The sequence below is a fragment of the Leuresthes tenuis genome, unplaced genomic scaffold, assembly GCF_036924035.1.
Source record: "Leuresthes tenuis unplaced genomic scaffold, fLeuTen1.0.hap1 SCAF_8, whole genome shotgun sequence".
Lineage (NCBI taxonomy): Eukaryota > Metazoa > Chordata > Actinopteri > Atheriniformes > Atherinopsidae > Leuresthes > Leuresthes tenuis.
In genome coordinates, this window is record NW_027325362.1 from 11,201,802 (window position 1) to 11,220,041 (window position 18,240).

The 18,240-nt window shown below is 37.9% G+C and overlaps 1 protein-coding gene across 1 annotated transcript; it reads left to right on the forward strand.

The window, feature by feature from the left end:
• Positions 1-11,414: 11,414 nt before the first annotated feature.
• LOC140312564 (G-protein coupled receptor 26-like) lies at positions 11,415-15,475 on the forward strand. Its single transcript, XM_072390345.1, has 3 exons — positions 11,415-12,448; positions 13,023-13,136; positions 13,886-15,475. Exons 1-3 carry the CDS (start codon positions 11,778-11,780, stop codon positions 14,160-14,162), a joined length of 1,062 nt encoding a protein of 353 aa, XP_072246446.1. The 5' UTR covers positions 11,415-11,777; the 3' UTR covers positions 14,163-15,475.
• The last annotated feature ends 2,765 nt before the right edge of the window (positions 15,476-18,240 follow it).

Consider the following 18,240-nt stretch of genomic DNA (forward strand, 5'->3'; position numbering starts at 1 on the left):
CTGTCCTCTGTTTGCTCTTTGAAGTGTGTGCTGGCTTTCACTCTGGGCTGTTCTGCTTTTTGATGCATTCTCATCTCTGTAATCTGACTCATCCAGAAGTAGCAGCAACACCCGAAAGTTTTCAATTTTGTGGCACTTTGACGCACTTTAGGAAGCAGACTTTAGTGACCCTCAAGTAATTGCTGTTTTTGGCGTCATTGGCTATATTTCTTAGCCCTGGGGGTTACTGTTTGTTAATATGCACAAATTCATTCACTTCCTTAAGGTCACTTTTAGACATTTCAATGCCTGTTTGAGAATGTATTTGATTAGACAGGAGGTTAACTGCTGAACACAGTAAACAATACAGTAAACAGGATGATTTGTTTGGTTTGTTGGGACTCTTGACCTCAACCAACAGCACATTCTTGACTGACTCCACAGGATCTGAAGCATTTGTTAACCACCAGTGTTGAATAAACCACACCCTGAACTTGCCAGCAGATACTCAGGATTTTCCTAAAAATCACATAACCTCAAACAAGATAATATTACCAAACAACTTCTTTATTGCATATGTGTAAGAGGTAGGTTGATTTTTAAATATACATTTCAAAATACCAAAAATCAAACTAATATGATTCAACATGCTTCAGGATACTAGGGTCCATAGTGGCTGCTAATCCCCTATCCATAGCCAGAGGCAGCAGAAGGCAGCATAAGCTCTCCTGTCCGCTTTGCTATCACCTGCCTATTTACTGCCATGTCATCCCCACGGCGCTTTCAGCCACTCTCTCTCTCCTTCTTTCTCCCTCCTTCCATCCTTTAATCCTCTTTGAGGACATTACCTGCTAATATATCCAGTCAGAAGGCATAAAAGCCCAGCTATCTCTTTACTGCCATCGGCAGTACGCTAAATAGGCCAATAATGGAGGGAGGCAAATGGGGGGGTATCGTGGTTTTGACCCCAAATACCATTCAGATCTAGGTCTATCCAAGTGTATGTCTGAGGTTTTGCATATGTTGGGCCTCAAGGAGCTGATGGAGAGTAAGGAGAGGGCAGGTAAAGTGCTAAAATGTGGCTGGCCTCTATTTAAACTTTTTAAAAGATCAAATACTTTCAGAGTCATTTGCCATTTTCAGTTTGTCAGAACTCAGATGATGCCAAGTTTTAGAAAACAGGAAATTAAGAACTTATATTGGCTTAATGCTGATATGTAAAATTAATTATATACTTGATTTTTTTTTACATATCATCCTTGATAACAAATCAATATAAAGCAACTTCATACACTGGTGTCCCTGTGTGGCAGAAAAAAGCCTTTTTTTAAAGTAATTACATATAGAAAACACATAAGTGCATATGAATCAGCACCACATGGTGCCCAAGGCCCCACTGAAAAATAACTTGATTAACAAAATATCTATTTCAGAAGTGAGCTCGTCATACACTTTAGATCCCGTGTGCATATACTTGTAAGTATATAGCACATATTTAACTTGCAACATCATAATTAGAGACATCTTGAATCAAGGGTCAGTAGCTACAGTGTCTATGGGTTAAACAAACATGCAAGAGCATCACTTTGTCCAAATTGAACAAATTTCACTTTCATAAGATTTTTAACCGACATAAACCTGGGCTTTTTTGGTTCTAGTCCAAGATCATAGCATACAGTTTGACAAAAAAAAATTTGAATAAAAAACAGTGTAACGCACAGTTAGAGAAAATCAAAAACAAAAACCTGGTCATTCTCTGCTTCTACCTTGAACAGGTTAACCGGCGGGCCGCACTGACCAACAAAGTTCACTTGTTGACTTGGCCTCGAGGGAGGGCAGCTGTTCATTTTACTGCTAATGGAGTGCCACTGACATCACTTTAATGAGACAACTCTAATGAGTGCTGACAGCTCAGACAGCACTCCGCTAAAATCAGCTCACCTCCTCCAGATTCAGCATCCATGGTGTGTACAGAGAGCAGACAGTGCCCTCCTGTGGTTAAAATAGAGGTAGACCACTACTGCCAGTGGTGCTTCAGTAAATATTTCCCCCCTCAACTTTCTCTTCTCTGCTGCTTACTAATACAAAAAGTTAAAGGAAATAGTAATTAATTTTTTATTGTATAAAAATCACCCATTCACCCATTTTCTCCCACTTAACCAAGGTTGGGTCATGGAGGCAATAGATTCAGCAGGTAAATCCAGACATCCCTCTCCCAAGTGGCACTCTCCATATCCTCCTGGGGTATCCCAGAGAATTGAATATCCCTTCTAGCCTGTTGTGCACAAAAACCTTCAAAGGAAAACAACCAGGAGTCATCAGATGTCTGAACTACCTCAGCTGACTCATTTCAATGTGGAGGAGCCAAACACACATCCTTATCCACTAGAGGGAAGCACTGTATCACAGATGATATAACAGAAGTACTGAGTGCCTCACAATGCTTCATAACAGGTTGGGTGATTTCCTATAGAATTCCAGCATGTTTTACATGTGCTACTTCCAAAAACTTTGCAAACAAAATCTCTTGCTCCAAATTTTATTGTCATGGAAACTCCAAGCATAAGCAGGATGGTCAATAACTTTTTTTTTTAATCTTTCTCTCTCTCTTTTTCCTGTTTCATAGCAGATATTATTAGTTCTGCTGGAGACTACTTCCTGTTAACAGGGGGTTCTCTTCTCCACTATTGGCTGCTGGCCCATGCATGTTCAGAATGTGGGATTGAATTGAAGTGAAGATTTGATACCCTTTGTGGATTTTGATGATTTTGATTGAAAAGGATTACATTGCATGTAAATTAATTGGATTCTAATTTGATTTATTTGGACTTGTTCACAATCGGATCATCAAATTGATATTCAAAGTTAAAAGCTTTAATTTGAAGAGCTAAATCATTCTCCTTGCGTCACATTTTTTTAAAAACCCATCTACTCTTTTATACATAATTTTGTACATGGCTATTGGTATAATAAGCTATCCAATGAAGTTACAACATAAAGTGTGGAATATATTTTATACACACAACAAATAAGCCTTATCTTGCAGCTGAGTAGTAGTTTGGGATAATGTTTTGAAGATTCATGAATATCAGCAACACTCTCATCAGTAAGAATAACACCATTGTGAAAAAGTGCATTTGTGTCACTGAAGATCTAGAAAATATTTGATTATTGATGACTTATTCAAAGTCGCCATCTCACTAATTCTCAGAATCGCAAAGTCTGTATTGAGATTTTAGAAAGCTCTTGTCCCCTAATCCAATAGTTTGTAATCAGACAACTGTACTTGATTGTTGTGAATTGGGACAGCATCAGTCTTGACTGTCAGGGAGGGGAAGTGTACTAACTGATCAGCACATCCATCCACCCACACCTCAGATGGGGTGGGTGTAGTGATGCAGTGCCACTGCTCTGTAACAACAGAAGCTTTTTTATCACTGTGGTAGATGAAAAAAGAAACCAGTCTCACTATCCTCATCCCCCACTGAGGTGCACAGTTGCCTCCTAAACCCAACATCACTTTGAAGTGACTAACAGTGCTTTTAATTCTACTGTGAGAGTGAACCAGCAGCCTTGAACCATTTAAACTTCCCCTCACTGCTCTTTAGAAAAGCCTGTATAGCCACTGAGTTGTACAGGCAATCTGAACATTCAGCACCGAAACATCAATGTTTCCTGTTATTAATTTGTTAATCAATTCATCTCATAATTTATTAATTTTAGTTTTTTGTTCCGGACAACTGGTACATGTTTCTTCCATAGTACCAGTTGTCTGGATGAAGATGAGACAAAGGTGTTGGGGCACACCACTTAAATTTGTCACTTCTGATGCTGTGAACACCTGAAATTGTCCTCTCATCAGCAAAGTGCAAAAAAGTCATTAAAACTGTACACCAAAGCCACAAAAGAGCTAAAACACAGAATACTTTCACAAGATTCTGTGTTTTAGGTTATATAATGGAGAAAGAGTTTAAATATAGCAAACAGCTAATTTCTACAAGTCAAGTCTTTATCTCACAGCCTAGGGATTTTTCTGACAACTTAAAGTGAATGAATCATGTCAGCTGCAACACCTTTTAATCAGAGCTCTCACATCTTGTTAGGAGGGCAGCCAGCTTAACCGGGAGTGAAGAGGTTTTTTTCTGAATTTGAAAACCTTCATGCCGACAATGGTTCAAAGGTGTCAGAGTACACAGGATATTGCAGCTTGCTTTGTATTGGTCTTCAGTAAAAGCATCAATGTTGACCTGAAAGCAGGTTGCTTATTCTGATTAATCACGTTTTCTTTTACATCACTTACATGTGCTGTTTTGTACCTGAGGAAGAGATGACAGCAGGATGTAAATTGGAAAGAAAGGAAGCCAGTTGAGGCAAGTGTGACAATCTGGGTACAGCTCTGATGGAAAACCTTGGCTCTTGGCATATATGTGGATGTTATTTTTGCACACCACCTTCCTGATCATTTTTGCCATCTATGTACACCTCTCTATGGCAATGATAATCCCTGATGGCAGTGTGGCAGGCAGTGTGACAGGGTGCAAGATAATGCAACCTGTCACACTGCAAAATAGCTGAGGAACATTACAAATAGTTCAAGTCACAACTTATATCACTTGAAGAATCTGCTATATCTCGATGCCTGATAAAACAGGACCTATTCATAGGTTTATGGACTCCATGCCACCACTGGTCTGATCTGTTTCTATGGCATGAGGGGATTATACAGTTATAGGCAAGCATCTTTTAATAGTGGATGATTGGCGCACATTCTATAGTCATGACTAGAAAATGCTAGCCCTGGATTTAAATGTTTTAAAAAGGTCAAATAGAATTAATCTGACTAATCGATGCAGAGAAGTGTGTAGTGCTGCAAGTACTTGACCTTCTTGGGCTTTATATTTACAACAAAACACACCTCTGACTCACCTAAGCAATGTACCAAAGTATGAATCATAAGCAGTTCAGCTGTGGATTTAGACATGAAGCCTTTTCTACAGAAGTGAGACTTTAGTCCAAGCACAAATAGAAAAGACTAATGTGAAAAGACAGCCTCTGAAATTGTGCAGGAGCCAGTTGGGGCTTCAGCCAGGCATGTACTTATTGTGCTACAGGCATGAGCTATCTAGCTCTGCTCTTCGTCATGCATATACTTTCTAGTATTTGATCACCAAGTTCACAGACATTTCAGTATATATTCCATTCCTTATTAAAGTAGTCCGGTGTCTTCAAAATCTTTCTAAGATTTTTATCCTTGTAGAAACTTCTAATTTCTACAAGAATTCAGTTGGACGCACACATACAAACACACAACCAGCAGCTGCCAGATGATGAATTAAGTCAAACCACATGCACCCAGAGTATGAGGGTTCTGACATGCACCATCATGATCTCTCATTAGGAATCACACTCAGAGCTTCATTTAAAAAACTACTGGGAGCTGCATACGGTCACGGCTGTGTACAGCGATGCTACGCTCATTACCAGAGAAAGGACATCAAAGCAGATGGGCAAGCATAACAGAGCCTGGAATGGTGGCAACAAATTATGTGCAGCCAAGATAAAACCAGACAATTGAGGTTCTGCCAAAAGAAAAAACAGAGAGTAAATTCAAGATAAAAGCAGTGAGATATCTGTCAAAGGGAGCATACTAAGAAATGCATTAAGTTCTGTTTCACAGGTGTACAAAAGCAAGACTGTCAGAGGAAGGAAAAGCCAAGAGACAAAATAACCAATTGTAAGATCCTTATCCAAAAGCCCTGTGCGAAATTTACATTGACGATGACCGATGGGAACATTCTGTTTCAGTGCTAAAATACTTAGTATTGTCAAGTTTCTCTGCAGCCATAACATAATAAGTTTGATGAAGTAGTAATTTTGCAAATGGACAAAGGTAATATCCAGTTAAGCAGACAAATAAATGGCAATAAGTTTGACTACATGAAATAACTATGTCTGTAGAGATCCTGGAACTGACAACATTTGATAATGAGATCCGAATCATGAGATCTCTCATGTGGCAGTAAGCTTGTTGTTGCTGGATACTGACACTTTGTCAATCTAAAACCAATATTCTGAACATGAACCATTCTTTAATGTCATTAAGTCGAACATCTCTTCAAAGTACTGTTTTTTTTTCATTGCACAGCTGAAATGTGCAATGTCTATGTACACAAACACATGCTGATCTTCTATTTTCCTAAGGGATTAACTGGGATGCATGAGACAACAGAAAATCCCCAAAACAACTTCAAACTAATAAGGAGTGGAAGCGACAAAAACAAGTGAGTAAAAAAAAGAAAAAAGGAATGAATTATCATTTAATTTGATTAACCTAAAGCTGATTTAATTAAAACCATCATGTTTAATGAAGACATTGTCGTGTTTTATCATTTTGAGTGTTGCATTCATCATTCACAACACAAGGGCTACCATTTATCTTTTCAAAAAAGTACCCTAAACGATGGAAGTAACAAAAAGAACAACAATTTTACTAACAAAAGAAAAGATTAAATGTATGTGAAATAAAGAAATGGAGTCTGTTTTTTGCAATTGCTTTAAAAAACTTGATAGATTATATTTGAAACGTTGTACTGATGAACGGCTGAATGCAGAGTATGCAGAATTCCCTTCCTTCCCCATTCAAGAAGTAATTTTTGTTTTTAAAGAATTATAAGAATATGAGTTCATGGTCACGTTGGCAGAAAATGTCTGCACAGTAGGTGATTTGTCTGTCTCCTTGGTGATGGTGAGGATGTAGCTGACCTTTGAAACGGTCAGTTTCAGCCAACACCGCAATCAAGTCTCTAACCAAATTGTTTTGACAACTTAAGCCAACCAAGCCACAACTGAAAACGCAAAGGAAGAAAAAATAAATGCACTCAAATGGGGTCCCAGTGCCTTAGGTTAAATATGTCCAATCTGTCCACCACCCTGAAATGCAGATTCATGAGCAAAAGGTTTTATTTTGTTTTGTTTTACATTTTTCAAAATTATTTTTACTATGTACGCATTTATTGATTTATATTTTTACATAATCATCATTGCATCTCTAAAATTATTCTGAAATGAGTCTACCTATTGTTTGAAGGCCATTGTTTTATTTCAGTACTTCATTATAATCAAGTCTTTTGTTAAGCACACCCCTGAATGAGGCCAAAAAGATATTCAAAAATCATAAATGTATACGGTTGAAAGGGTCAGAGGGAGACACGGTCTGTTCTGAATAGGTGAACATATTACATTTTTAACCTACTGTCTGAGCCGTATGTACCATTTTGCAGCTGTTCCCTAAGCTGAAAACATACTTGCTCCATTTAGTATAAAATGATGTGCAATGTGCTTCAAATTTTTTTTTTTAAGAAGCATGATCAATAGGTTACACCAAACTATCACTGCACTTTCTAAACTGAAACTGGTAAATTACTGTTTATGCCCCAAACTACTCATGGTCCAAGTCTGTTATCTCATATATCAAAACATAGAAGCATATTTATTATATAGACCTATACAGTATATGACAATAATAATCTTATAAGGAGATATTTCTTACAGAATAAATGTATCTAATTAAATCACATTGACAACAAAAAGCCATGTATACTGTCACAGAATTTGGGACACACTTCTGATGTATGAAAAGAAGAAAACTAAGAGCATTACTTTAACTTTTCTGTCTCCTGCTTTAGATTTGCAGTTTTTCAGTCTGTAAGGTAGAGCACAATTTAAGAATATTTTTCCACAGGACATAATATTGTGGTTATTAACTTGTGCAGATATCCTTTGAATGGCGTTATGGTGTTTTTCCCCCCTCTTTTCCCTCTTTTCTGTCTTCTCAAACCCCAGCTGGTCGAGGCGGATGGCCACCCTTCCTGAGTCTGGTTCTGCCAGAGGTTTCTTCCTGTTAAAAGGGAGTCGTTCCTTTCCACAGTCGCCACAGGCACGCTCAGGATGGGAGATTGGACTGAAGACCAATTTCGGTGCAATCTGTTGGTTTCCTTAGCTAGGATATTAATTTTTTGAATTGGCTCTATATGAATTAATTGGTTTATGATTACAATGAATTGAATTCCAATTGGCTTGAATTGGACTATATTACTTAAGTGCCTTGAGATGACAATTGTTGTAATCTGGCGCTATATAAATAAAATTGAATTGAATTGAATAACAAAGGTCTAATTACCTCTGGTGTCTTCCAAGTGTCTGCAGAGACTTTGGGCAGAAATTTGAGGCCGTAACCCTTTCACCTCATTAACTCCAAGTCTGCAAGCAAATGACGTTGAACTTTAGGAGAATACCACAGAGAATTAACGTTGAGTTAAAGAAATATTTATTAATAGAATGTAGTTTCACCATCTGTTCCTTGACTTCATGGAAAAGGCAGAAGTAAGAAACATCTCTCAGTGGAACTAATTAAAAAAATCTCTGCAGCCACTATTGGCAATTTGTCATTACTTATAAGTAATAGGATGGCTAGACAGCTGCACATATGACCACACTTATAACAAATAGACCTGTTTCTTGAATCATGTAACCGGACATTGGGGAAATCTCTTTGAATTTAATGCCATAGATCACATCCCTGCCTTTAATTTTGGTCATGGAACTCATCTGAGTTAAATGAATTTTTGCAAATTAGTAATTTTAACTTCCACCCTCAGTGGAGAAATCTCAACGAAGAAATTAATTGAAATGTTCAAAGAGCTCACATGTATGGTGCTCTGTGACAGTGGTAAATGGGTCTATTCTATATTCAAAGAATGTGTGGAAATAGAAACTACTGTGTGACTAATACGGTCACATATCACAGTCATCACATGAGAAGGCTCATTAGGCAAGTTAATTGTGTAAGTTTGGTTTTGTGTACAAAAATAATGAACAAAACTGTTGTTTTTGTTACAGAAATTATATTAGGAACCATTAATGTCATGTCAGATCAGCACATTTGATTTGCTGCTTCCTTTGTTTCACACAAGATCCAAATTGGATTTAAGATTGTCTTAATCAACTGAAGAACTACATCTGTCAAAAAACATGACATGTGGCACAATACACAAAAATATAGAACAAAATGCTCACTTGCCAATGTCTGAACATGGGAGTAATTGTACACATTCAAAATAAAATATATAATTTTTTTGTCTTTTAAATATGTCTATTTCATATTTAATGTAAATACATTTGATTTTGAAGTATACTGTACATCAGATCTCCCTCCCAGGTCTTCACTGCTTTGTGTGTCACGTGTCGATGATGGAGGCGAGGAAGGAGGACCCAGGTGCTGACAAGACCGAGAGCCAGGAGGCAAAAATGACACAAGGAACTAAAAAGAGCACGAGAGGGGGTGATGGTGAGGATCTGGCAAATGCTGTGAAACAACAGGGAGACTAAATACTGTGGGAAGAGTGATTGGTGAATGAGTGCAGCTGAGGATAAATCAACACAGGTGAAGGGAGTGGAGCTGTTGACTGGCCTGGAGAGAGACTGAGGAAGTGAACAGAACTCATATTCAAAGACAACAGAACAGAAATACTCAACACTAAAAAAACACCAAAACACAGATCATGACATAGTGCACTTATTAGTGATCAATCCTAAAAAGTAGGCAAAATATAAATGAAAATTTTCTTCTTTAAATAAATTCAGGCTCTGAGAAGACAGTAAAGTGCGCTGATCTTGTTTCTGTTTGTTTCTTTACATTGTAGAGTTCTAACTTGCATTTGTGGTTGTGCCAGGTAACTTTGTCATGTTTTGGAACTATTCCTGATCTCATGCAATTGTTTCACGTCTACATTATTGCCACTCAGTGTGGGCTTTCTCCCTTATCGTACACATACCAATATGTCTAAAGTTTCTCTGAATCTTTTTAATGAAATCATGGACAGTAGATGATGAAATCCCCAAATTATTTATAGTTTCTACATTGTAAACCATTATCCTTCAGTTGTTTAACTTTTTATTAGTCTTTCATTTTGTTAACTTGCTGTTTACCCATTTTAAGTCTGAAAAAATAAGCCTCTCCTTTCATATTACTGAGTCATTGCAACTTAGCCTAAATTTTTATGAGATTGTCAACATGGTGTTATTATTTATTTTTAGCAATATGCAACTTTTCGAGTCTTTTGAGACCCCTGTCCTAACTTTTTGATTGTGTCAGGTGTCTCATTTTCAATGTTTGATATGCTACCTTTGTAACATTTTCAGTTCAACATAGGATTCAGACTCTAAGCAAATAATTCCATTGTGTTTTTATATTAATTTCATCCAGAGTCGCAGCTCAGTACATGTTTTGTTATCATCCGTGTTGGAATGTAACCAAATATGTGTATGGAGGATAATTTCGATTATTTTTTTCTTATTATTTCTAACTGACAACATTATTGAGGTTGTATTTAAAACAATTTAATGGCTATAGATACAAATTATCTTGACATAACTCCATAAACCACAGAGTAAAAGTTTTGGTTTTTATGTTGGTCTTACTTCCCAAGATGTATTTTAAAACATTAAAACGCTTCCAAGACAATAATGTAATAGTAGTAGTCAATGATTAATATGACATGTGATAAAAACATTCACATGGGCCATTCTTTTCTGCATAGGAACTTTAAATTCGAATCTTCATTGCTTACACTTTTCTTCATACAATTTTGAGAACATCCAAAACCTTCCAGTGATGGTTATTAGTATAGTCTCCTGATCTGTTGCGTGAAATGGTGGTGATTTTGTGTTTATGGTCAGTCCTTCCTCAGCTCACATTCCACTAAAACACAATCTCTGTGAATCTTGGTGAGGATGCTCATTAATATAATCAGTTCAAAGCTGTTTAACCTACCTCAAACTTAATCCCTACATTTAAAAATATAAAAATATAAATTTTTTGCGAAATTTCCCAACAATCATATTGACAATCCAAAGTTAGTTACGTGCTAACTGGTAAACGTGCACACACATACATAACGATAAACATGTATTTAGGTCATAGACCACTAAAAAACACCGCATTCCTTACAGTGGGATTTCCCTTGAAGAGCTGGAGGCTGCATGCACCCCGTTGAACACAGGAGGCGGGAATACTGCTGCACTGTCACTGATACAATGATGTGTGTAGTCCTGCTGCACTGCGTCCATTTAAAGTGTCACTTAAGATTCTGAACACCGCAATAAGAGTTATCCCTGTTTTTGCAATGATATGAGCTCTGGAGTAAAACTCAAACTTAAGTAAAACAGAAACTTAAAATGCGTATGTTTGCATCAAAATAGGGTTCAACGTGACGCTTATGACATCAGCCTAAACAGTCGCGTCATAGTGTGTCGTGGTTCTATTTTTACATGGAAAAGCTATTTTTGAGCAGGGGTACACCGACATGTGTTAGACTGACAGGGAACACACTCGCGTTTAAATAGTGAGACATACTGCACTCCAAATGTGGCTTGCTTTTATGCTTTTTCGAAGCTGTCCATCATTGTGCGCAATTGCGCAGCCCTGGGCTGTGAGACCAGTGTCATGACCGGGAAAAAAACTACCGCAGCGCCTCAAGAAAACAAGCCTTCTACTGTGGCCTCATTCCTTGGAAGCAGACTTCAAAATTCCCTCACATAATCAGACGAGCACCCTGTCAGTTTACAACGATTTTATCGTCAACGCTGTTGGAGGAATCGGTTCGTTTATTGTAAAGAGTCCTGGAGAGGGTAAGCATGATTTGGACTCATAACTCGTTGTGACTGCAACTCACGATGGCAGTTTGCAACAGGGCTGTGGATGCTGTCGCTACTTGTCTGGATATTTAAGAGGAGGCACCATGGACGCAGCGAACATAATCGCTTCGGTGTTGATTTTGGGGATTATTGTCGTTTCGCTGTTGTCCAACGTCGTGGTGCTGATCTGTTTTCTGTACAACCCGGAGATCCGCAAACAGGTACCCGGTCTTTTTATTCTCAACCTGACGTTTTGCAACCTGTTGCTAAGCGTTTCCAATATGCCACTAACTCTGGTCGGGCTCATCACTTCTGGGCACCCCGGAGGCAGCGGCCTCTGTCAAACTGTGGCTTTCCTCGACACTTTTCTCACCACAAACTCTATGCTCAGCATGGCAGCCCTCAGTATCGATAGATGGGTGGCTGTGGTGTTCCCGCTGAGCTACCACTCAAGAATAAGGCATCGGGATGCGGTTTTGTCGCTCGGATGCACGTGGATACACTCGCTTTGCTTCTCCACGGTGGCCACCTGCCGCTCCTGGGTCGGCTACCACCACCTTTACGCATCGTGTACCCTCTGCAACGGGAGGGCGGAGGCAGCTGGGACGCAGTTCATCATTTTCACCGTGGCTTTGCACTCTCTCACATTCCTGCTCACACTGATTGTGATGTGTGTAACGTATCTGAAAGTGCTAAAAGTTGCAAGATTTCACTGTAAACGCATCGACGTGATCACTATGCAGACGTTGGTGCTGCTGGTGGATATTCACCCCAGGTAAACAACCATCAGCCATTTGTCAGTCTAATTAATTTGTCCAGTTAGTTCTTGTGTCTATCAGTGAAATGGCTCCATCTGTTCTCTTTTAGTTTGTTCACCGTAAAACATTTTAGAGGGATCATTTTGTATCCTGTTGTGAAAACTACAACAAAAGCCTGTATACACTGTTTATAGATAATCAATAGGAGTTTCTCTTTTTCCCTTGCAAAGTGCACTGAATGTGTCCATCATTAGTTGGTGGACACAAAAAGGATCTTTGCAGGCATCAAGTTGCTCCTGCTTGAATAATTCTGGGTTACAAATGTTACAGATAATGCTCAAAAGATCAACATTTTCCTCATATTTATCAGTATCTTCAACATAAGCTACTTTGATGACACTTTGACAATTTGAATTTCTTTCAGTCTCTGCAGTGTGAGAGTTCTCCTTTGTAACTATCAGAGATTATAGCGCACAGTTCACTGCTTCCTTCGTGTATGTCCCACATGTTTTCTCTTTGGATTCCTTCATCACGTCTGCGTGTCTCTGATCATGCCTCTGGGAGGATAATGGTACCTGTGTGCTTTGGCAGTGTACGCCAGAAATGCTTAGATGAGCAGAAGCGGAGGAGGCAGAGGGCCACCAAGAAGATCAGTACGTTCATTGGCACATTTGTGGTGTGTTTCACGCCTTATGTCATTACAAGGTGAGCTGAGATCTATAATGTTGTATATGGGTTTTTGTGTGGGTGAGTGTGAAAATCTGTCTGCGTGGTGTTTGTCACATGCACAATATAATTTAAACGTAACAGTTTTCTTTCTTTTTCTTTATCTTTTGAAGCACAAGATTTTTTTAAAAATTCTTAAAACACAGCTTCAATGACAATTACGAATAAAATACAGTTAAAGAACATATAAAGAAAAAAGTGTATTTCAATATATTTCTCTTGTTCTGCCCTCAAGACTCTTATCATTTTAAAGGAATGATTCTCAGTTGTTATTTACCCTGTGGAATGTTGTCAGTGCTTTGTTGTTATCCGGTAACATTGTAAAAATTCAAAGTCATCATGTCATAGAAGATGATGATTACACATCTTTATTATCCTTTTTACAAAGATTTTATCAACAAAGCACTGCTTTTGTCGGGTTATACTTAGTCTTTGCCTTTACTTTGACTTAAAAGGACAGCTAATACTGCTGATTTTAATCAGCAAGACATCCAGAATCTGAAAAAAATTACATATATCAGTTTACATTCACACAATCACAGTGATGAAATTTCAATGGAGTGAAATGATGACATTTTCACAGTATTACAGCAATGAGGGAGGTTCCTCTCATGCTTTAAATATCTTCCACTCCAGTTACACTGATTCAAAAAATAGCCTCGTCTGCTATACTTTTCCTTTCACATTACGTGTGACTTTTCTTCCTATTTCTGCTTTATTTGAGGTAGAATCATCGAGCTTTTCTCTCCAGGGCCCATAAGCCCTCATTGGGGTGTCCTGTCCAAATGTTTGGCCTACAGCAAGGCAGCAAGTGACCCATTTGTCTACTCACTCCTGCGTCACCAGTACAGGAAGACCTGCAGCCTTCTGGCCAACAAAGTCCTCAAGAGAAGTCCACTCAACTCCTCCTCTCTCGGGAGAGAGAACAATGCAGGGAGGAGCGTGACCAGCTCCAACATAATCAACAACACCCAATCACCAACCAACAAACCGCTCAGCCAATGAGGGCCATCATGTTCAGAGACAATTAGTATATTTTAGATGTGTCACAGACTGACCACTCTGTGATGGTGTAGCTTATATGCATATATGAGTGGTCACTTAATTACCTTTTGAAGGATAAGGCTGACAAGATTCTGTCATTTTCATTGTCAGCAAAGTCCTTGAAAACGGGGGGTATAATTTTTGAAAACAGGTCACCAATAAACACTTAAATAGTCTCAAACAGCTGCATTTTGCACTTTTTGCAAATTGTTCTTAAATATAGAAATGCAGTCAAGACTGGCTAATTTCAGCAGCGAGACAGGGTTGAAATAAATGACAGAGATTGTGCTCATGGGAACAAAGGAGTGTGTCACCCAGTGCTGCATGTCATGTTTTTAATGCTTTTTTATTGATTGAAAAATACTGAATATTGATAGATTTGTCCTTGAAAGAAGAGTAAGCACTCCACCTTTGTTGGTTATATGTACATTTTTTAATGGCATTGAGATGGTTTTGTGGCATACTGGTAAATGTATGACAAATACAATGTGTAACTTGCAAAGCTATGGTTACTAATTTGTTCATTGTGTCATTAAATGTGCAAACTGAAGGACAGATTTGTGATCCTCTCTTAAAGAAAATCCCAATACATAGATCAACTGTGCAGTATTTTGATACCTCAAACTGTTATATTTATGGTTATATGGTCTAAAGAGAAGACACAGATTAGTCCTTTAAATGTGATAGGCATTATTTTGTACCCAAACTGAATGACTGCATTTCCTCATGAGCATATCTCTGATCTCAGTGACATTTATTAATCTGGGTAAAGTACTGTACATGTACGTAGAATTGTCTGAAATAAAATAATTTTGACACTGCAGTAGTAGTATTGTGCACCAAACTGACAATTATATTGAAATAATGGTACCGTATGTTGTAATTGTAATTCCTTACTTCTAAAGTGCCTTTTCAACTATGGAATCTAAGATTTAATGAAAACAAAACAGCGGAAACGGTTCATTTTTATGTATGCAGTATTGTGTGTGATGGTTAAGTGTGATGATAAAGCCAGTTTGTTTAGTAATATTTTTTATAAATTTCTGCCACCTCATTGTGTTATTGTGTCAGGCAATAGGTTGTAATGTTATTTGAATGTGGTAGCGACTTTTCTGTAATGTGTATGAACATTCCAGCTCACGTCACATGAGGGGTGGTGTGACATATGCTTTGTAAAATGAATCATTGTGACAAATCTGGCAAACAAGGATATTGTGATTTTATTTTACTGTGACAGTATGAAGCCTTTAAAAAGGCACAAAATCTATTTATTTTTGTCTAACTGTCTGTTTTTTGCTAAATACGATTGTGATAGTAATGCAATAAATGCTGTGCATTTTGACATTTTAAAACCTCACAGTGTTTCTTCTTGCACATTCACTAGTATCTGTATTCATTTCTGCATGACGTAAAATTATGCAGAGAAATTTTCTTATTAGAACAATGCTTCACTAATACACAAGTCTGACAAAACCTGTGATCTCCCACGCTGCTTTAGTTTTAGTGAGAAAAATAATGAAATAACAGCTGCTTTTAATGTGGAGGCAGAACAAAGACATTTTAAAAAAAGATTCAAAGTTAAAGGCTTTTTAATTGCAGAGCAGCAAAAGGGAGTGAGATAGGAATAAATGGAGCTGATAAAAAGAGACAAAAGTTCACATCAGTTCACACAGGTATGGAAATATTATATCAGTAACACTCATTCTCTTGATCCTCATCGTAAACCAAATTACATCAAATCAAACTGTGTGACAATCAGAATTTATGAAAAGTCATAGCTTCCTCCAATCTTTTTCGTCATTCACTAAAGAGAGTGAAATATTTGCTATTTCACTGTAACGCTCATGAACCAAGAGCAATTAGCAGAAGGTATACAGAAAGTTTGGAAGAATTCTCAGCCTGGGAATGCATATACCACATCTCCCCCTGAGACCCAGTGAGTGGGTGAGAGGTAGACACAAATCTGCCACACTCAAAACACTGTGCACAGACCTTGTGATTAAGCTAGGGTGCGTAGGAAGTACAAGAAAGCTGAGGAGGAAGGGAGCAATGATGAGTGCAGCAGTTGACTTCATGCCACCCCAATATACTGTCAATCTCCAAAAGTAAAAGCACAATGGCATCTAAGGCTCACTGTGAGATTTAAATACAGCAAATTATAGTAATTATTATTTCATTATGGGGATTCCATCAAACATTATAAACCATACACTCACCCAGTCAAAGTGTCTCTCCATCCTGATCTGACTTAAATGAGCAAGCTGTTACAATTAGTTAAATCAAATACAAAAAAACCCGACATACATTTTGTTTAAATGTGGCATGAAGGGCACAGCTGAGTGAAGCATGAAGCACAGCCTCAGTAAAACAACCCAGCTAAATTCTTAAATACCCCCCCAATAGACTCAAATTTCACACAGCTGCATTTCTGTCAGGAAAAATTAGGAAGTACAGTAGACAAATTAATACAAGACATAAAATAAATGGATGCTGGTTGATGTCTACTCTTATATGACTGTAGTAAAATAAATTGGCTGTCAAACCTCCCGAGTAATTGGGGTCACCCATTTGAAGCGACCTTCTTTAATCAGTGGCAGCAACACTGAATTGGATATGTTATGAAATTTCCAAAGCACACTGAGAAATTTAACAAGTTGATCTTTTACCATTTATTTCCTTTAACAAAAGAGCAAACAGCATGTTTCACTCAACACTCCCTCAGGTTTGCTCATTAATCACAGACATACAGTACATATCAGAGGCTACACATCAGTAGATGTTTGAACATCACAAATCACTTGATCATTGCAGACAAATATGTAGTCATCATTAATTCTGTATGCCTCTCTGTTATACAATATCTCACTTAGTCTACAGTTTTGGTTTGCCCCTCAACCTCTGAGTTTTCCTTCAATATCCACATATGTACCAGTGCAGTTAATGGGCCGAGTACTATCGTACTATCGTATTATAATTTGAACCATGGGAATGTTGAATTCAAATGTCATAGTTCTCCCCATGCCCTCAAGTAAACAGCCTGCACTGCTTACAGAACTAATAAAAAAAGACCATCTATTTCTGTCCAGGAATGCTGTATTTGTTTTTGCTGTTGGCAGTAATATGCTATTCTTTCTCTTGTCTGAAAGGCATTTGTAGAAATGTTCAAAGGCTATCAATGGCTAGAAGAGAAATCCTCACACACAGTAATCCTTATTCTATAGTGATTAAGATAACAAAAAAAAAGTAATGATTTTAGCCTTGTGGACAGACCCGTTTCTTGTATTTTTAAAATGCCTCATTATTATCCTGCTAATTCAAAGAGCTGGTGAGTGGCTCTGGTTTGTTGTTTTGATATCAAGTGTAATATAGCATAAGGACAAAGTCTCAACCACATATCAATGCCTGGAGCAAAAATGTCAAGCAAATATTACACTGAAATCATTACAAGCGTGTTACGCTCCAGCCATCTGCTCAGCTAGTAAACACTGCTTGTCAGCTTGTGTGAGCAACTGTTTGAGACTATTTGGCACAAACTGCAGTTGAACAAAGCATTATATCAACACTTTGTCTTATTTTATGAATTACATTTTTATGACTGGTTTGATTTCACACAAACTCCAATTGGGGTTTCTCTTGGCAGCACGCACAACAAGCACTACAGTCTTGTAAGATCTAAAGCAGTGATGCAGTTATTAACTTCACAGAGTTTGGGCTTTATGTGATTTCATTAGACAACTTTTCAGCTATAGTATGAGAACCACCTTTCCAGCAGAAGCTTTGGAAAAATCATCCTTTGCATATGGCTCTCACATCACTGCCTGCAGATATCAGGTTGTGTATATGTACGAGACATAAAGATCTTCCCATTGCTTCTGTTTTGACTGCATAGAATTTAGAGGAAATTGTGATTTAGCGTGGGAGAGCAAATTAGAAAATAATACACATGCAGGATAAAGAAAAGATTAGGCTATTTACAGACACAAAAAACAAACATCGAATCCCTTCTCCTGCAGCGTCTTTGTGTCTGAGTCACACCCAC

Coding starts and splice junctions, on each gene's coding strand:
- LOC140312564 (XM_072390345.1), top strand. CDS start 11,778: ATGGACGCAGCGAACATAATCGCTTCGGTGTTGATTTTGGGGATTATT. Junction 12,449..13,022: donor CTGGTGGATATTCACCCCAG/GTAAACAACCAT, acceptor GTGCTTTGGCAG/TGTACGCCAGAAATGCTTAG. Junction 13,137..13,885: donor ACGCCTTATGTCATTACAAG/GTGAGCTGAGAT, acceptor TATTTGAGGTAG/AATCATCGAGCTTTTCTCTC.